Source organism: Magallana gigas, chromosome 3 (genome assembly GCF_963853765.1).
Source record: "Magallana gigas chromosome 3, xbMagGiga1.1, whole genome shotgun sequence".
Lineage (NCBI taxonomy): Eukaryota > Metazoa > Mollusca > Bivalvia > Ostreida > Ostreidae > Magallana > Magallana gigas.
The window spans coordinates 21,674,080-21,689,957 of NC_088855.1; the positions used below are offsets into that span (position 1 = coordinate 21,674,080).

The 15,878-nt window shown below is 32.3% G+C and overlaps 1 protein-coding gene across 2 annotated transcripts; it reads right to left on the reverse strand.

Annotated features, from left to right (window-relative positions):
• Window positions 1-3,626: 3,626 nt before the first annotated feature.
• LOC105332663 (uncharacterized) lies at window positions 3,627-15,375 on the reverse strand. 2 transcript variants are annotated; one of them, XM_066078898.1, is made up of 10 exons: window positions 15,110-15,375; window positions 13,230-13,333; window positions 12,404-12,549; window positions 11,693-11,829; window positions 10,512-10,544; window positions 7,673-7,820; window positions 6,564-6,709; window positions 6,070-6,201; window positions 5,263-5,500; window positions 3,627-4,619 (listed from the first exon to the last, which is right to left on the reverse strand). In XM_066078898.1, exons 1-10 carry the CDS (start codon window positions 15,228-15,230, stop codon window positions 4,487-4,489), a joined length of 1,338 nt encoding a protein of 445 aa, XP_065934970.1. In that variant the 5' UTR covers window positions 15,231-15,375; the 3' UTR covers window positions 3,627-4,486. The 2 variants fall into 2 exon arrangements, with proteins under 2 accessions (XP_065934970.1, XP_065934971.1); XM_066078899.1 differs by lacking the exon at window positions 10,512-10,544 and having other exon boundaries at window positions 15,110-15,374.
• Window positions 15,376-15,878: the final 503 nt, after the last annotated feature.

The window sequence follows — 15,878 nt, forward strand, 5'->3', positions numbered from 1 at the left end:
TTTTTAAAATTCAATGTAAACTTTTAAGCAACAACATCCCAAAGAAGAACGTAAATGCAACATAAGTGAAGTTGAATTCATTTTGTAAAAGTAGTATGTTGTAGTGTTGGATTTAACTTTATCAACTGAATAATTGCTTAATGTTTGTTTTTTGTTCAATAGAGTGTATCTATTCTAAATCCATTGTAAATTTATTACAACAAACAGTTATAATGTAATAATGTATTTACGCTGTATTTGATAGATATAAATGCCTCCATATAATCTTCTTTTAAATGTGTCTGAACATGCAAATACAGTGACCGAACGTATTTATATCACACATTTAAGAAAGCATTTTCTTTCGGATTAATTTTCTTGGAAAAGAATTATTTCTTAGACTTTTGAAAATATCAAATGTTGCCATTATACACTTAACTGCTGTTTGATCGGTTCAGATTTGGTATCTCTTGATTCCTCTTCAATCAGACTTGAGAGCACATTACATGAACGTCTCAATAAAAGAACATTTCCTTTATGTATAAAAACAAGAGGCCAATAGCCCTTAAAGGTCACCTGAGTACCATAGCCCATACTCAAACTTGTCGAGGAGTCTCATATATGCACTTAATAGAGTTTCATTGTGGAATAGAAAAATTATAATATTAAAATCGTCCTGCCTGAAATCATTCATAGTGAACTATTATAGCTATCGACTTAAAGGTTCTATGGGAGTGTATGACCTAATTTTGAAAACGTGCATAACTTCAGAAGAAAATATTACTCCCATATTTGTATCTAATGCAATGGGTTTTATGTTTATATTTTTTCATAGATTAACTAAAACAAGTTGGCTAGTTTACTTTTTGTTACTATACTACAAGTATTAACAAGTCTATTTGTTTATTTAAAAAAAATTCAACTGTCTTGTTTCAAGTGATAAAAATACTTGCATAACTCTTGATCATACAACTTCTTAATTACATTGTATTCAATAATTAATTACTAAATATGAACAAGCAAATGAAGATAACTCCATTGTAAAGAAGCAAGGAGAGATAACTCAATTAACTGTAATGATCCTCTTCCCTGAACTCTTTTCAAATGCTTTTATAATATCTTATTGATAACTTTGAAAGACAGCTTCATTATTTTTCTTTTCTAAACATTTGAATTAACTCATTTTTTTCATTGAAATTCATGAGCAGAGTAAAAGAATAAGACAAATAAATACCCCCTCCGAGCCATAATCCTTGCCTTTCATGCAGGTGACATAAAATATTGTTAAAAATGACAGCCTAATGTTTTTCCTAAATATGCAGTTAGTTTTTATTCTGTGTCAGTAGACGTTTTTAAACATACACGAGCACTTAATCACAATTTTGGCCACAACCTGCATTAAGAACCCCTACCCTATACACTATTTGAGTGTTTTTAGATTCAATTCCCTAAATTGTGAGACCTGAAATTTCACAATTTTGACAGATGGCTTTTTTTTTATATGCTGTCCGAAGAAAAGTTTTAAACGGTATATGCATTAACACTATATGGCCATATTGTCCCCACCCCCACCCCCACCCCTATGACCTGAACCCCTGACCCAGGGGCCATGAATTTCAAAATTTAGGTTGGGGAGTTTGTGGACATCATAACCATGCATTCAGGTTTTTTTTCACGTGTGTTGGAGTAAAGAAGATTAAAAACATTTTCACTATATGGCTGAATTGGCCCCACCCTAGTGCCTAAAACCCTGTCCCAGAGGTCATGAATTTAAAATTTAGGTAGAGGAGTCCATAGACATCATAACCATGCCTTCAGTTTTATTCAAATATTTATAGGAGTAGAGAAGGTTTTTTAAGATTTAATACATTTTCACTCTTTGGCGAAAGTGGCCCTACCCTAGAGCCTGAACCCCTGACTCAGAGGCCATGCATTTCACAATTTCGGTGAAGGGCTTCCTGGACATCTTAACCATGCGTTCAGTTTGTTCCCTCACACGAGTTGGAGTATAGAAGAAAATTTTTGAAATTTTGGCTTTTTTGCATATTTGGCCCCGCCTGTGCCCTCCGGGGGTGGTAGAGCCATGAATTTAACGATTTAGATTCCTCTTACCATATAGAGATGCTTCACACAAAAAATGCCAGTAATTGGCCTCGTAGTCAAGAAGAAGTTAAAAATGTAAAATTGTTAACAGACGACGCACACTGCACAACGCATGACGACAACCAATTGCAATAGGTCACTCGAGTGACTCAGGTGACCTAATAAGTGTATTCATAAATTAAGCCAATTTTATATTTCAAAAGTAAAAGTGTGCAATACATACCATCTGATTTCAGTACTTTCAGTACTTTGATTTCACACAATCTATGTGACAGTAGCTCTGTCCTAAATCAAATTCTGCCGTAGGGTAATTGCATACAGTCATGTACCGTCATGAAAATTGTCAAAATGACAAAATAGAGAGATACAGAACATTCCTTGGTTACCTTGAATAAATCAACGTCGTTATTTACAAATTGTGAAACAAAATTTAGTTTCATTAATTAATGAAGCATGGGTTACCTCCTCCCAACCCCATAAGGGAAACAGTTGTTAAATTCTAATCATATACACATCGCTAGTTTATCAAGTATATGAATACATTTACGTACCAGGATGTTCAAAACCATCCCTCCCCCAAGAAAAGAAAAACAGATCGAGAACCAAACATCGCCAAGTACTGTTGAAATAAAATGGATAGGGGTTCTATTGGTTACAATATGACATTTTTTGTCATTAATTGAGAGTGTCTAACCGACCCAGTTTGTACAAGCCTACCATGTTTAGAATAAAATTTACTTTCCTTGATAGTTCTTTCTTTAAAACTATAAGCGCCTGATTATGAACGTTTGATTCAATTGTTCATTAATATTATTGATACATGAGTTATGGGTGTACTCAATGAAATATTTTATTGTACTATTGCAAGTTGAAGTATTATAATATTGAAATAAATACTACAAATAAAGTGAAATGAATGGTTGGTAACTTTTAAGGCTTATAATTCAATTCGTTATAGGGTGTAATATTCGTTATTCTTCACCTCTACAAAACCCACTATCAGTTTGATTGCTACCTGCCTACATTGATTTCATCAAACCTATTGATAATCCCAAAATGGTACAAAGAGTTGTTTTTAAAGAATTTTAAGGTAACCCACAAAACGTTGTTAGATCCGTGACTTTTTTTAAAATCCGTTTTCTAAAAATTCCTACTAAACGACTTTCACAATACAATTTACATTGTACATCTTTTTCTTATAGGTTGTATAATAACGTTCAATGCCAACCCGGTAAACATTGTCATCAATACATTTTTTTTATTTTTGAGCACAAAATGTCAACTACCCCCACACCCTTTTCCTCATGTCTTTAGATTGTAAACATGATGCATCTATTTTTGCTCTCTCTCTCTCTCTCTCTCTCTCTCTCTCTCTCTCTCGTTTGTCTCTCTGACACCGTCTTCTTTCTTCTTGTTTTGCATTCTAACTTTATTTTTATAAACACCAACTATATAAAACACTGTAATATAAGGAAATGCGATAAATTACGCGCATAAAAACCATCTTTACAAGCACGGAACAACGAAAAACCATTAACACTTCCTAAGATTTTTGATTATTTATTGCAAGAACAAGTTCATTCTTCAACTTTGCATCATAAATATAATGAAACGGTATAACATGAGCATTTGTAAAATATTGCTCTATAAAGTGTCCAGACAATAAACATAACATTGAGTGCACGAGTTCAAAGTTCTCATATTCAAAAACATGGTCGGATACCCACGTGATCACGTCTTTTACTTATCTGATATGTAAAAGAAGAAATAGAAATATACAAAAGCTAACTTTATCTATCAAGAATGCCTTGTGGTTTCGTGAAATTCACTTCAAAAAACGTTTAGTGACTTTTACATCTTCCATCAAATATATGGAAACAATTATTTGAACACTACATTCTCTAAAGTAGTGCGTGTTTTATGAAATAAAATTATATTTGATATTTAGTTAAAAATATACCATTTTGTGTAACATGTATTTGATAATTTTGTAAATGAAAAGAAAACATCATAAAATTTGATACATTGTTTTCCAAAATTAATGGTCAACTAAACCCCTGTGAAAATGACTATTAAAAACATTATTACGAAAAGAAACATGGAGATATCCAAAATTAAGGAAATGCACTTCAAAATTCTAAACATCTAGGAAAAAAAATTAATTCAAGATTAAAGTAGAAAATCTTATAAAATGTTGTAAATTTTAAAACATCCAGCTCTTTTTAAAGATTATCAAAACATCGGTGGGGGGAAACCCCCTCTTTAATCAGACTGGAACTTCTGGTATTTTTCTCTCCATCATTTTAAACACTTTTTAATCTCAGATTGTTTATGAAAGACCTTAACATACAATAAGTAGCCAGAGAATCCTGTTTGCAAGCCTCAAAATGAGGATGAGATCCTTCTAGGTCTTCAGTGCTCTTATCTCTTTTTCTAACACCGTCGTCACTCGAATGGCCTCGCTGGCTTTTTGCCCGCCGATGTTTTTCAGCGCAACAAGAGCAGCCTCCCTGACGTTGGAAATAATATCATTTCTCCTTAGTAAGAGAGAAATATATGAATCATGAAACATGAATTTATAATTTTTATTTTTCAACTTCTTCTACTGAATTTTTAATCAGAAAATGACGAATGCTAAAAATTTCTCTCCCGGGCATAGCATGAAGTAAATACATTAAGTGATGTAAAAAAAAAAAAACTAAACATAGAAGAATCTCATTAAGGATCCTTTTTCAGTTCTAGTGAACCAGCCATGCAGGTAAAACAAGGAATTTGACATGTCTATTAAGCATGTGTATTGGAATGGCCCATAAAGGGAATGGCTCGTGGAAAACCAGATAGAAATAAGAAGATTTGTGTGGTTGGAATAAAATGTTACTTTGTTAAATTCTTAGACTGTGGCACTTTAATAATTCTATTTTTTTCTTTTAGATAACAATAAAAAGTTCCAAATTTTGCAATGCGTTAACATGACACACTGATTGATTACGTTTATAAAAATAACAACGTTTTGCAATAGACATACATGTATACTATGACACAATGCAGTTGTTTGGGGGGTTTTTTAAATTAGAAATAAATAATGATTAAAAACTCAAAATTTTGCTATGAAAAATTTGAAAGTTTTAATCAAATAATTCATAGTTTTTGGTCCGGGGTGGAGGGAAGGGGCTGACCTACCACAGATTTACCAGAGCCTCCACCGCCTGCGTGGCCTTGACATGACCCAGCGCCAGGCAGGCCGCCTCACGGACCACTCTGTCCTTGGACTTCAGACTCTTCTTCAGGTTGACGATCGTCGTGATGTCATTGGAGCCCGTTCTGGCCAGAGAAATGATGGCCACCGCCTGTATGTTGACGTCACTGTCGGTCAAAAGGTCAATCAGTGCCTGGATAACGGTGGCGCTTTTGTACTTGCCTTCAAATGAGTGAAAATAGGTAAAAATATCATTAAGATTTTTAATTATATATATGACAAAGGTTCTCTCTTAGCGGTGATTCATATTTTTGTACACCTGTGTATAATGTTGTGTGGACATTCACGTTTGCGTATATTTGGAGCGGGAGTAGAGCTGGGAAACTAATTTTAAATTAAACCAAAGTTAGTGGTCTGAAAAAAAATGTAAATTTAGCAACAAAAAAAAAGAAATGTTCAAGTATGGTATTGTTAGTATTCTGTGATCATCTGATATTGTACGAAATAAATTTTAATATCGGAAATATTAAAACCGGGACATGGTTAGACATATAATATGACACACATATTTTTTAAGTGTAATATACGGACATGGAGCCAGAATTTTTTCCCAAAGATGAGTGTCTAATTATTAGAAAAATCCTTTTTTGTAGAAATAATAAAAATAGAAGCTATATGGGGGCAATATCTGAAAGGCCGGGGGTTCCAAACCACGCTCTTGCCCCTTTCTCTAGTAGACCCGCTGTATAATACATATTCCGTGAATTTGGTCATTTCTGTGTTCCACTTACCCAGGTTCTCGATGGCCTGGACTCTGACAGAGGAGTCCATGCTAAACACCTCTCTCATTGCGTAACTCTCACGTGCCTGTTCCTGGACCCTCAGCCACAGCGGGTGTATGACGTCATCCACGCTACAGAATTCTGTCAGGAAAAGCAGTCAAAAGCGTTGTCTACCAAACTACGAGACTCGTAGACTTCTCATGAATGTTAATTTATTATAATTTTATCACTGTCTCCATGTTTTACTTCTTACAGCAACAGTTTTCATATGACAGTGATGGACAAGAATGCTAAATAGTTCTTTATATACGTTCTATCTTTTCAAATGAAAATTAAAAAAAAAAAAAAAAAAAAAAACTGTACTTTATTTATTTTACAACGATTGATAAGCAAGTTCTACAACTTATATTAATATCTCTCGTTGGCACGGATGTTAGCGCGAGGGGGTCATTGAAATGAAAATTGTTTAACAGTCAAAATAAATTAAGGGTTTCAATGCTTACCCAGATAATTCTCTTTCTTCAACATGTTCTCACCGCTGTCTACCATCATCTCCCGATGAAGAATCGACAGCAGCCACTCTGTGTCCTTTTCACCAAATGTCTCTTCAAAGTCAGCTTTAAAGTCGCCAAGGATCTTATTCCTAAACCTAGAAATGACATGTAAAAATTTAATAAAAACTAGAACTTACATCCCCCCCCCCTGGTTTTTGATACGTTGCGACACATCGAAAATCGGGGAGCGGGCGGAAGTTTTAATTCTAATTAGATTAATTTCGCAGCTGAGTCGATCCGCGAAATTACACCAAAAAAATACGATGTCTGATATTGTAATGTTTTTATTAATAGGACCGTTATTCCCGAATTTGCGTATTTTTAAAGCATTCATTTTCAGTAAATCCACAAATATGGACGCTCTCGATTAAGGAATTATAATTGTGGAATTTTTAATAGTGAAGTCACTTTTAAAAATCCCGTGTGTTTGTCCTTTCTCGACCGACAAACGAAAAAGTACCTTACTCAAATGTTTTTTATTGAAATCATAGTATTTTCAAATTTCCATTTATCTACAATGAACAAATCAATGTACAATGGTTACAGTATTGAATTCCAAAGCAATTTTGGGGAACAAATTTACCGAACCAATGCATGGACCCAAAGTCTAAATACTGGGCTGAGAAAGGATATTGCAAACAACCATTTTAACTGGTCTTAGCCTGGCCATGTGTATGCATATCATAACGTTTGTTATTAATTAAAAGTAAGTACTTATAAGCTTTCTTACAAGAGCTTCTTTATTAAAAATATGATTCATATTCTTCTAATGCAAGTAGTAAATCCGAATACCAGTCGCCATTGTCTCACTTCTTGAAAAGAATTATTTAACGCAGCTCATTAAAATGTATGCAGAGGTCTGCGCCCTATCATACATGTATACATCCGCTGCGACTGATCATCAAGAGAACTTATAAGTGATTTTTGATTACAAAATCACTTATACTCTGTTAAATTATCCATCAAAATTTCATTAAAAAATGTAATTAAAACGTATCAAACCCATCCTTGTACAGAGGTCATAAGACCACATTGTAATTGCAGTGACAAGATCATACCTGTCCCAGGTAATGGTGGTTTCTTTCCCAAAGGACTGACTCCAATAAGTACTAGCATCCTCTAGGTGAAGTCTAGACATCTTTGTTTTGGACAGGCTTTTGTTTAAGTTTGTTAAGGTCTTTTGTCTCTTAAAGGTTTTTCTTGCAGCTGATAAAAGAAAGACAACCAATACATGTTTTACTTACATGTACAAACATTGCGTTGCATTTGAAATATTTAGCTAAGAATGTATTTTTTTTTACAATGAAAATCCCAAATTTCACATATTACAAGTGGGAACAACATGTTTATATTTTAGAATTAAATTTATACCAATAGGGCTCATGGACAAGTGTGTAAAGTAGAAAGGTAAAACAATGCAATGATTTTATACATGTATCACATACTCTTTATTTTTTTTTTAACAAATGACAATTTGAAATCAAAGTACTGAAAGTACTGAAAAGCGCTAACCTAGCTTGGTTCTAAGAAAATTTACTGTGTGCAAGCGTAGGCGGAAATGAGCCTTATTGAAATTTTGGTTTATGTTTAATGAATATCAGTTTAAAGTATCGAAGGCCAGATTTCTTTAAATATATGTTACTTTCTTAAGATGATGTGTATTAAAGCTGAACACGACTTGTATATGGATACTTGCCTGAAAAAAGATATGTTAAAATCACAAACTATACCTTTTGAACAGTTATTTATCACAGTTTTTGACATTTTCTTGCAAAGAATCGATTTTATTTTTCTATATTTTAGCTTCTGAATACGCACTATATTTATTCATCACTGCGTAGCATCCCGTGATGATGTACGTAAGCCCCGCAAACCAATCGTATCTACTCGGCCATTTCCGTCACCCAGATAACTGGTTCCCTATACCTCTTACCAGTTTAAATGATGTATATTTCTGTTCATAGAGGGCAGTTATTCCTTGCACCGGAAATAGAAGTCTAACGACAATAAAGCGCTGAGCTATGCTTAGCGCTTTAAAAATGACTATCAATTCAAAGAGACATTTATTAAGCAACAAGATAATCTATTCAATCAACAAATAAACAAATTACCGGTAAGAGGGGAGACTGATTTATTATAAATCCCTCTCTACACTCCTACCCTTCTATCACTGAATTACAGGAACGAGTTCCATTGCTATCAGAAGTACTAGTTTTGGGTTTTTGGGGCGTTTTTTTTTTTTTGGATACATGCAATGAAAATTTACAGAAAATCTTTCATCTGCTCACATGACTGTTTTTCAAGAAAGTAAACACATCAAATGAAAACAAAATGCACACTATGAGAAAAGAAATTACACACAGTGATTAAGTCTATGTTGATAAACGTTCCAACATTCAATGTATAGATGCCCTTCATTCAAGAAGAGCACACAAAAATGTGTACACTTCAAACAAAGTATTACAAGTTAATTAGGATTTTTGCTGGTTAAAGGGGCATTTTGTTCAAAAATTATTTTTTCGATTTTAATGTTTACAGCTCTTTGTAAGTAAGGCATTTTTAATAGGCAAAAATTTTTAATTTCCAAAATTTGAGTGCCATTCGTTGAGTTATAAGCTAGTTACAGAGCTTATAATTCTTTGCTACGTAAACAAAGCTTTTGTTTACAATTTGAATTTCGAAGTGACAATTTAAGTTGAGGACCTAAAATGAATGTGTTAACTGTATGAAATGTTTATTTATGCTTAAAATTAATAAGAAGATAGACAAACAGCTTGAAAAAGACTGTTCACTGGTATATTGAACCTACGTAAACAAAAAACAGGGCACGAGCCTTGTTTACATGACAAAGAATTGTTAAACCTGTATTTTGCTTATTACTCTTTTGCCGACTCTTAAATTTCATTTGATCATTATAAATGCATTCCTAAAGCATTGTAAATAATATAAACAGAAAAATAGAATTTGACCAAAATCGTGACCAAGCCCCTTAAAAGGTTTCAGACATCTTCCTTTTCACATCAGTTAATAAAATTCATGATTGCATATATAGTGAAAGTAGTGATTGCTAAAAATTGTTGTTTATAATGCTGAAGGACAGAATTCAAACCTAGCGAGGGTTTCAGACATCTTCCTTTTCACATCAGTTAATAAAATTCATGACTGCATGGTGAAAGTAGTGATTGCTAAAAATTGTTGTTTATAATGCTGAAGGACAGAATTCAAACCTAAAACCATTTTCATTAGCCAGGTGATATATAATATATTGTTCATCATCACCCTTCAAGTTGGTAGCTGCAGAACTGTAGCTCAAAGGGAAACTCGAGCTGAAGGACAGTCCGTCGACCCAAATTTCCCGTGGAGCCACAGTTCAGCAACTAAATACCTTTGCTGCACAGTTGGACCTTCAACAGGAAGATGCTTCTACAAATCACATGATGTGAACTAAAAAAAGGTTGGTAGTGACAATTAGAAAAGCTATTTCTAAGGAGGCTGGGAGGTCAATGGGTGAATTACAATCAGATTGAAATATATATATATATATATATATATATATATATATATATATATATATATATATATATATATATATATATATATATATATATATATATATATATATATATATATATATATATATATATAAAAACTCGTACATTCTGATTTTTATAGCTCTAGCTTTTGGATTTTAATGATCCAGTTGGAACATTCTCTAGTTCCTGTCTATACATGGTATAATTATACAGATCAGGAATTATCTTTTTTTCCAGAAGGTCCAAACAGCCTAGAAAGGCAATGACCATTCCACCCCTTTAACAGCTACTAGAGTGAAAAAAGATTAAGTGCTTTAAATCATTAAGCAGTAGTTAGTTCTCAGTTTTCAACCCAGTAGGTTACCTGTTCCCTTGTGTTCTCCAGAGCTCTTTGTTTCTAATACATATGTACCAAAGAAGTTAGAAATATAAGATATATGCTATATAATGTATTAAGAAATGGGGTACTAATTGTACATGTAGCTAGTATTAGCAAGTTTTAATGTTACATGTAATGGAGTGTAATGATAAAATCTTATCCTGACTGAGATTATATACAGTTGCAAACAGTTCTAGATAGTCTAATTACCGGTAATTAATTTTCACAATATAATTAATGTAATACATTTAAGAAAAATATCTCTTCTTTCCCATTTTATTTGCAGTAAAAAATTGTTATACGTATGTATAACAAACTCTAGAGAGTTACCCCTCTTTTTATGAAAAAAAAAAGATTATTGTTCCACACTCTTCCTTTATTAATTAGCTCAATGGAGTCTTTAACTATTTATTTAGGTCAAAGAAAAATATGTGTTTAAAATATGTGTTTAAATGTTTCAGGTACCCTTAGAATTTCCACATGTAGCATTGTCTTTTAAGTGTCTACAGCCAGCTCTCTCTCTCTCTCTCTCTCTCTCCTCTCTCTCTCTCTCTCTCTCTCTCTCTCTCTCTCTCTCATACAATTCATATATGTAGTGTTTATAAATTGTATATATCAATTGCTGTAATTAAGAAATAAAGTCAAATTCGGGAAGCATCCCTTGCGATTTTGTTCTAACAGTCTCTATATAAGAATAACTGATATCACAGCACAAGTTAAATTCGTCATTCAGGATTTTATTTTCTTGCAAATTAGTACATTACTTAAGGAACTAAGTACTCGAGTAAAATAATTCAGAATCTACAGGTAATACAATGTAGTTATGTTGTGATCTTACAATTAATATCTACAAGATATATACTATATATGCATGAGCAATACTGACTCGGAGGAAAAAAACCCACGCATATTAAAAATGAAATGTACGAACATAAAAAAGAATCAATATATTCATTAAAATTTCAATGAATTTTTTTACATCATATTTTAAAGGTTAAACTGTACAATTTCAATATTTGAATCTTAATTTAAATTTTATGAAGATCAATCTAATTAAAATTAGATCTTTGATCCACTCCAAATAGATCGCCACACTTGTGTAGCTATCTATTAGGAGCGGATCAAAGATCTAATTTTAATTAGATTGTATGAAGATATTCACAAACCTTTTTTACTTCCATCTGCTTTTTCCTGTTCAATCTCACTTTGGACTTCTTCCCACACCCTGTCCACAAATTCATTACTTTCACTTTCCAAATCATTGTTTAGAGAAAACCACTCAAATCCAGCTAACTGCAGTTTCCTGATTAAGACAAGGCAAAAAAAAACCATGGATCAATCTTTAGTTAATTTTTTTATGATCATCACATCAAAATTACCATTAAATGCATATGGTTTTGATTCAAGGTTAAGTTACACTGTCAGGGTTTTTTATGTATATGCATGCATGGTTTTTTTCTTACATAAATAAAAAAATCCATGATTAAAGGAAAAAAAGTGTTTGATGAGGTGAAATTGCCTTCAATTAATATGGTGGTGTCCATGTATTAGTATTTTTTTTATTATTTCGTGTTTTAATTGAATTTAGTCAATTTGACAAAAAATTCTCTCAAGTAAATTAATTAAAGTACTAGTAGCCTAATTGTTACATAATTAAGACACCACATCACATGTAGCCATTAAAAATAATATGTGACTGTATACTTTTTAAATTAAAGTGAATATGAAAAATACATACATATTGCAACTATAATTAACAAACAATCAGCTCTGAAAATATTTCGCAATGGCTAAGCTAGATTTCTTCATGACAATCATTGAAAATCAAGCACTTGAAAACAGATTGATGAACAGGTTCTCATATAAATCATACTTACATTCCATTGTCCATGTGGGCCAGTAGATCCTCTCTTTCATTGAGTTGAACTGGAAAAATGTTCTTTTTTGATACGTAAGCCAGAGCCAACTGATCTTGGCAGAGTTTAGATGCCACGGAAGAATCACTCATGATGAAGACAAATATCTAACATATTAAAAAGATAATTGATACATAGAATATGTATTTTATCAATCTTCAAAAGTTTTAGAACCAATCTAATTAGAATTATACATTTCAATTTGCTCTTTGTTATCTGTCGCTGCTCATGAAACTAAGAGGTCTAATTTTTAAGTTAGACTGTTTGATAACATTGCCATCAAAATATATGAATCATGGTCAAAGGCCAAGCTTTAAAAATCCTTCAATTGCAGTTTCCTGACTTACAATTTTCAGAATGGGTAGGTATAACTCTTTTTTTTCTTTTTCTTTTATATATATATATATATATATATATATATATATATATATATATATATATATATATATATATATATATATATATATATATATATATATATATATATATATATATATATATATATATATATATATATATATATATATATATATATATATATATATATAAAAAAGAAACACAAAACAGATTTTTGATATGTGGAAAATGGACATTTTCAATAGGTCAGCAGGTACCTGATAACAAACATTGTTTTCATGTAGGGCCAAATGGATTTAGATATTGTTTATAATTATTATAATTTATATGTAAGTACTGTACCTCTGTGTTTTGACAAATATATCTATTTTTGTTTTCATTCTTATATCAGTTGAATAATTAGTAATAAATAATCAACATGTAACATTACCTTACAATCTACAATAATTCTTCCAATGGCATTGAAGATGTCAGTTCCCGCTGTGGCCTCACTGTCTGCTGTCCATGCATGGATTCCCTTTTTACCAATCATATCTGAAAACAGTCTGGAAACTTGCAAATACTATCCAAACATATAAATTATCTTTAAGGAATAAGGAATCATTCTTTGAGTATTATGAGGTGATAATTTCGGTCGGGCCGTGGTCAAATCCAATATTAAAGCCCGAAGGGCTTTATGATAGATTTGACCAGGCTCCGACTGAAATTTTCACCTCATACGAGGGTTGTTCGGAAATTATTGAGACATTTTCTCTTATTCTTTTAGTAAAAAAGATAAACTCTTGAAATTTCACCGAAACGTGAATCAGGATAGAGATTATCAATGTGAAAAGTTTTTTGTCCATGGCATGAACAGATCTTTCCTGGTAAGCTGACCAACGTGCCTTCGTCCAGTGACCCGGCGCAACTGCAAACTTTTTGTAACGTCATTTTAACGCTTCTTATTGCTTCTGTGTTTTAAACACCTTACAAACGTACGGAAATAAGAATTATTCTTTATTTCTCATCTTTTGTTTTCATTTCAGATGTCATCATTAACATGTTTTCTCATTCTTGTGTTCTTGTTGTTCTCGAAAAAATCGAGTTATTTTTACCTGAAAGTCTAATTACTGTGAATGTCTCCTGCAGTCATTTTTTTATATATATTTTAGAACTGTTGACAACAGTTAGTGTGTCAAAAGCACTAGATGATTAATCCCTTTGGCCTAATTCTAGTTAAACAATCATTGAAACAAATATGATGAGCCGAAGCTCTATACCTTGTCTTGTCATCGTATAGTTTTTTAAGCAATTGCGTGGCCTTAAAAGGTCTTCTTCTGAGATGTCCACCTGTTTGACGGTTGTCAATGCGCTGCCTTGACGTCAAAATTCAATGTGAAGTCGTTGTCAGATTTCTATTGTTTGGTACATATATGTGTATCATATCCGTATTTCAACTCGAACATCAGTGAAACTTAATCAAACGTTAGTCGCAAAGAATAGCAAAATGAACATATTTAATTTGATTTCTTTTATCATTAACTGTATTTCTACGGACACTTACTAAGTAGATGTTTAAGTTGTTAAATCTCCGAGTTCATGGCTGCGCCGGGAACACCGACCACCGACTTGTTTATCTACCGTCGTAAACCAAATATTAAATATTCTTTTGATATTACTTTGTTCTATTAATTGTGGGCATTTCTTCAGTGTCTATGCCAATTTTCACCAAAATTCGTCAATTAGAAAAGAAAATATTCGAGTTGTCTCAATAATTTCCAAACAACCCTCGTAATATTCAAAGAATGATTCCTTGTTACTTATATGTATATATTTTTCCAGTTTATTCACTTTAAAACAACATTATTTTAAAGCCACTATTTTTTATGCAGCACATGCTATGTATAACTATGCAGCACAGCCAATACCGTTTTTCGGTTATGCTATAAGACAAGCCCCTTTTGTGTCACTCATGTTTTATGAAGTTACTGGATTTTATGGTATTAAATTGATTTGTAATGTTATCACAAACAAAGACTGTTGAAAATGTAAAAAGGTTGGTCATAAGACTCATAACCTACACCACCTAACGTTACATTCATGACCGCCCAGCAGATTGTCAAATATAAGTAACAATGTATATGCATGTGCATGGATTGTGGTATTTTCTTTTGAGAAGTGGACAGGTATTCGTGGATGTAGCCTAAGACTGTCCACTTCTCAAAAGAGAAGATTGTGGGCCGATAGCTATTGGTCCACAATCCTATTCTCTATTGATCATTTTTTTTTTAAAAATAAGGAATATATAAAATAGTAGAAAATAAACTGGACCTTTCAATTTGCTGGCGACATCTGCATCTTCCGCGTCGTAGCTTATCATCACTTCGTATTGGACTTTTCCCGCGGTGACCATAGCAAGTTTCCCCTTTACCTTTTCACTCTGTAGCGCCATTCTGTCTTTTTTTTAACTATAAACTTATAAATATTAAACGCAATCTGTTTAAAATTTGGGAGAGAAAATGACTTCGGAGGATGGGTTTTCGCCAGTTCCGAGTTCCGTGACTGCAAATCCGTGTCACACAGGTAAACATTTGGATATTGAATCAATCTCACTTTTCAGAAGAGCTACTATAAAGAACGACGACTCCTGATCAATATCTAAAAGTGTTGCGCTCTTCTCCCTGTAGACGTACTTGACCCTCAATCCCCATACTAATGAATTTAAAAAACAATATTAATTATTAAAAATACTATATTTTCATAACTATTACTTTATATGATGGTTAATACATATTTATTATAATCATTTATCTCATTCAATGAATCTGATAATTTTTTAGCGATTATGAGACTTCTGAAAAAAGGGCGAAGGACGTGTATACACAGTCGAGAAAAGCTTAATGATTTTTTATTTTTTTTATTTTATTATTTTATATTGTTTATATGTATAATTTGGTAGAATGCTCGTATAATGCATTTACAATTTCATCAAATGCTTATACTGTTTCTCTTCCGTACACTGATTTTGATTTATTTGAACTTATTTCTCTTAGTTTGTTAATTAACTTTTATGAATGCATTAAAATATTCTGTATTTCTA

Coding starts and splice junctions, on each gene's coding strand:
- LOC105332663 (XM_066078898.1), bottom strand. CDS start 15,230: ATGGCGCTACAGAGTGAAAAGGTAAAGGGGAAACTTGCTATGGTCACC. Junction 10,545..11,692: donor AGCAGATGGAAGTAAAAAAG/GTTTGTGAATAT, acceptor CATATGTATTAG/AAACAAAGAGCTCTGGAGAA. Junction 6,710..7,672: donor ACCACCATTACCTGGGACAG/GTATGATCTTGT, acceptor TGTCATTTCTAG/GTTTAGGAATAAGATCCTTG.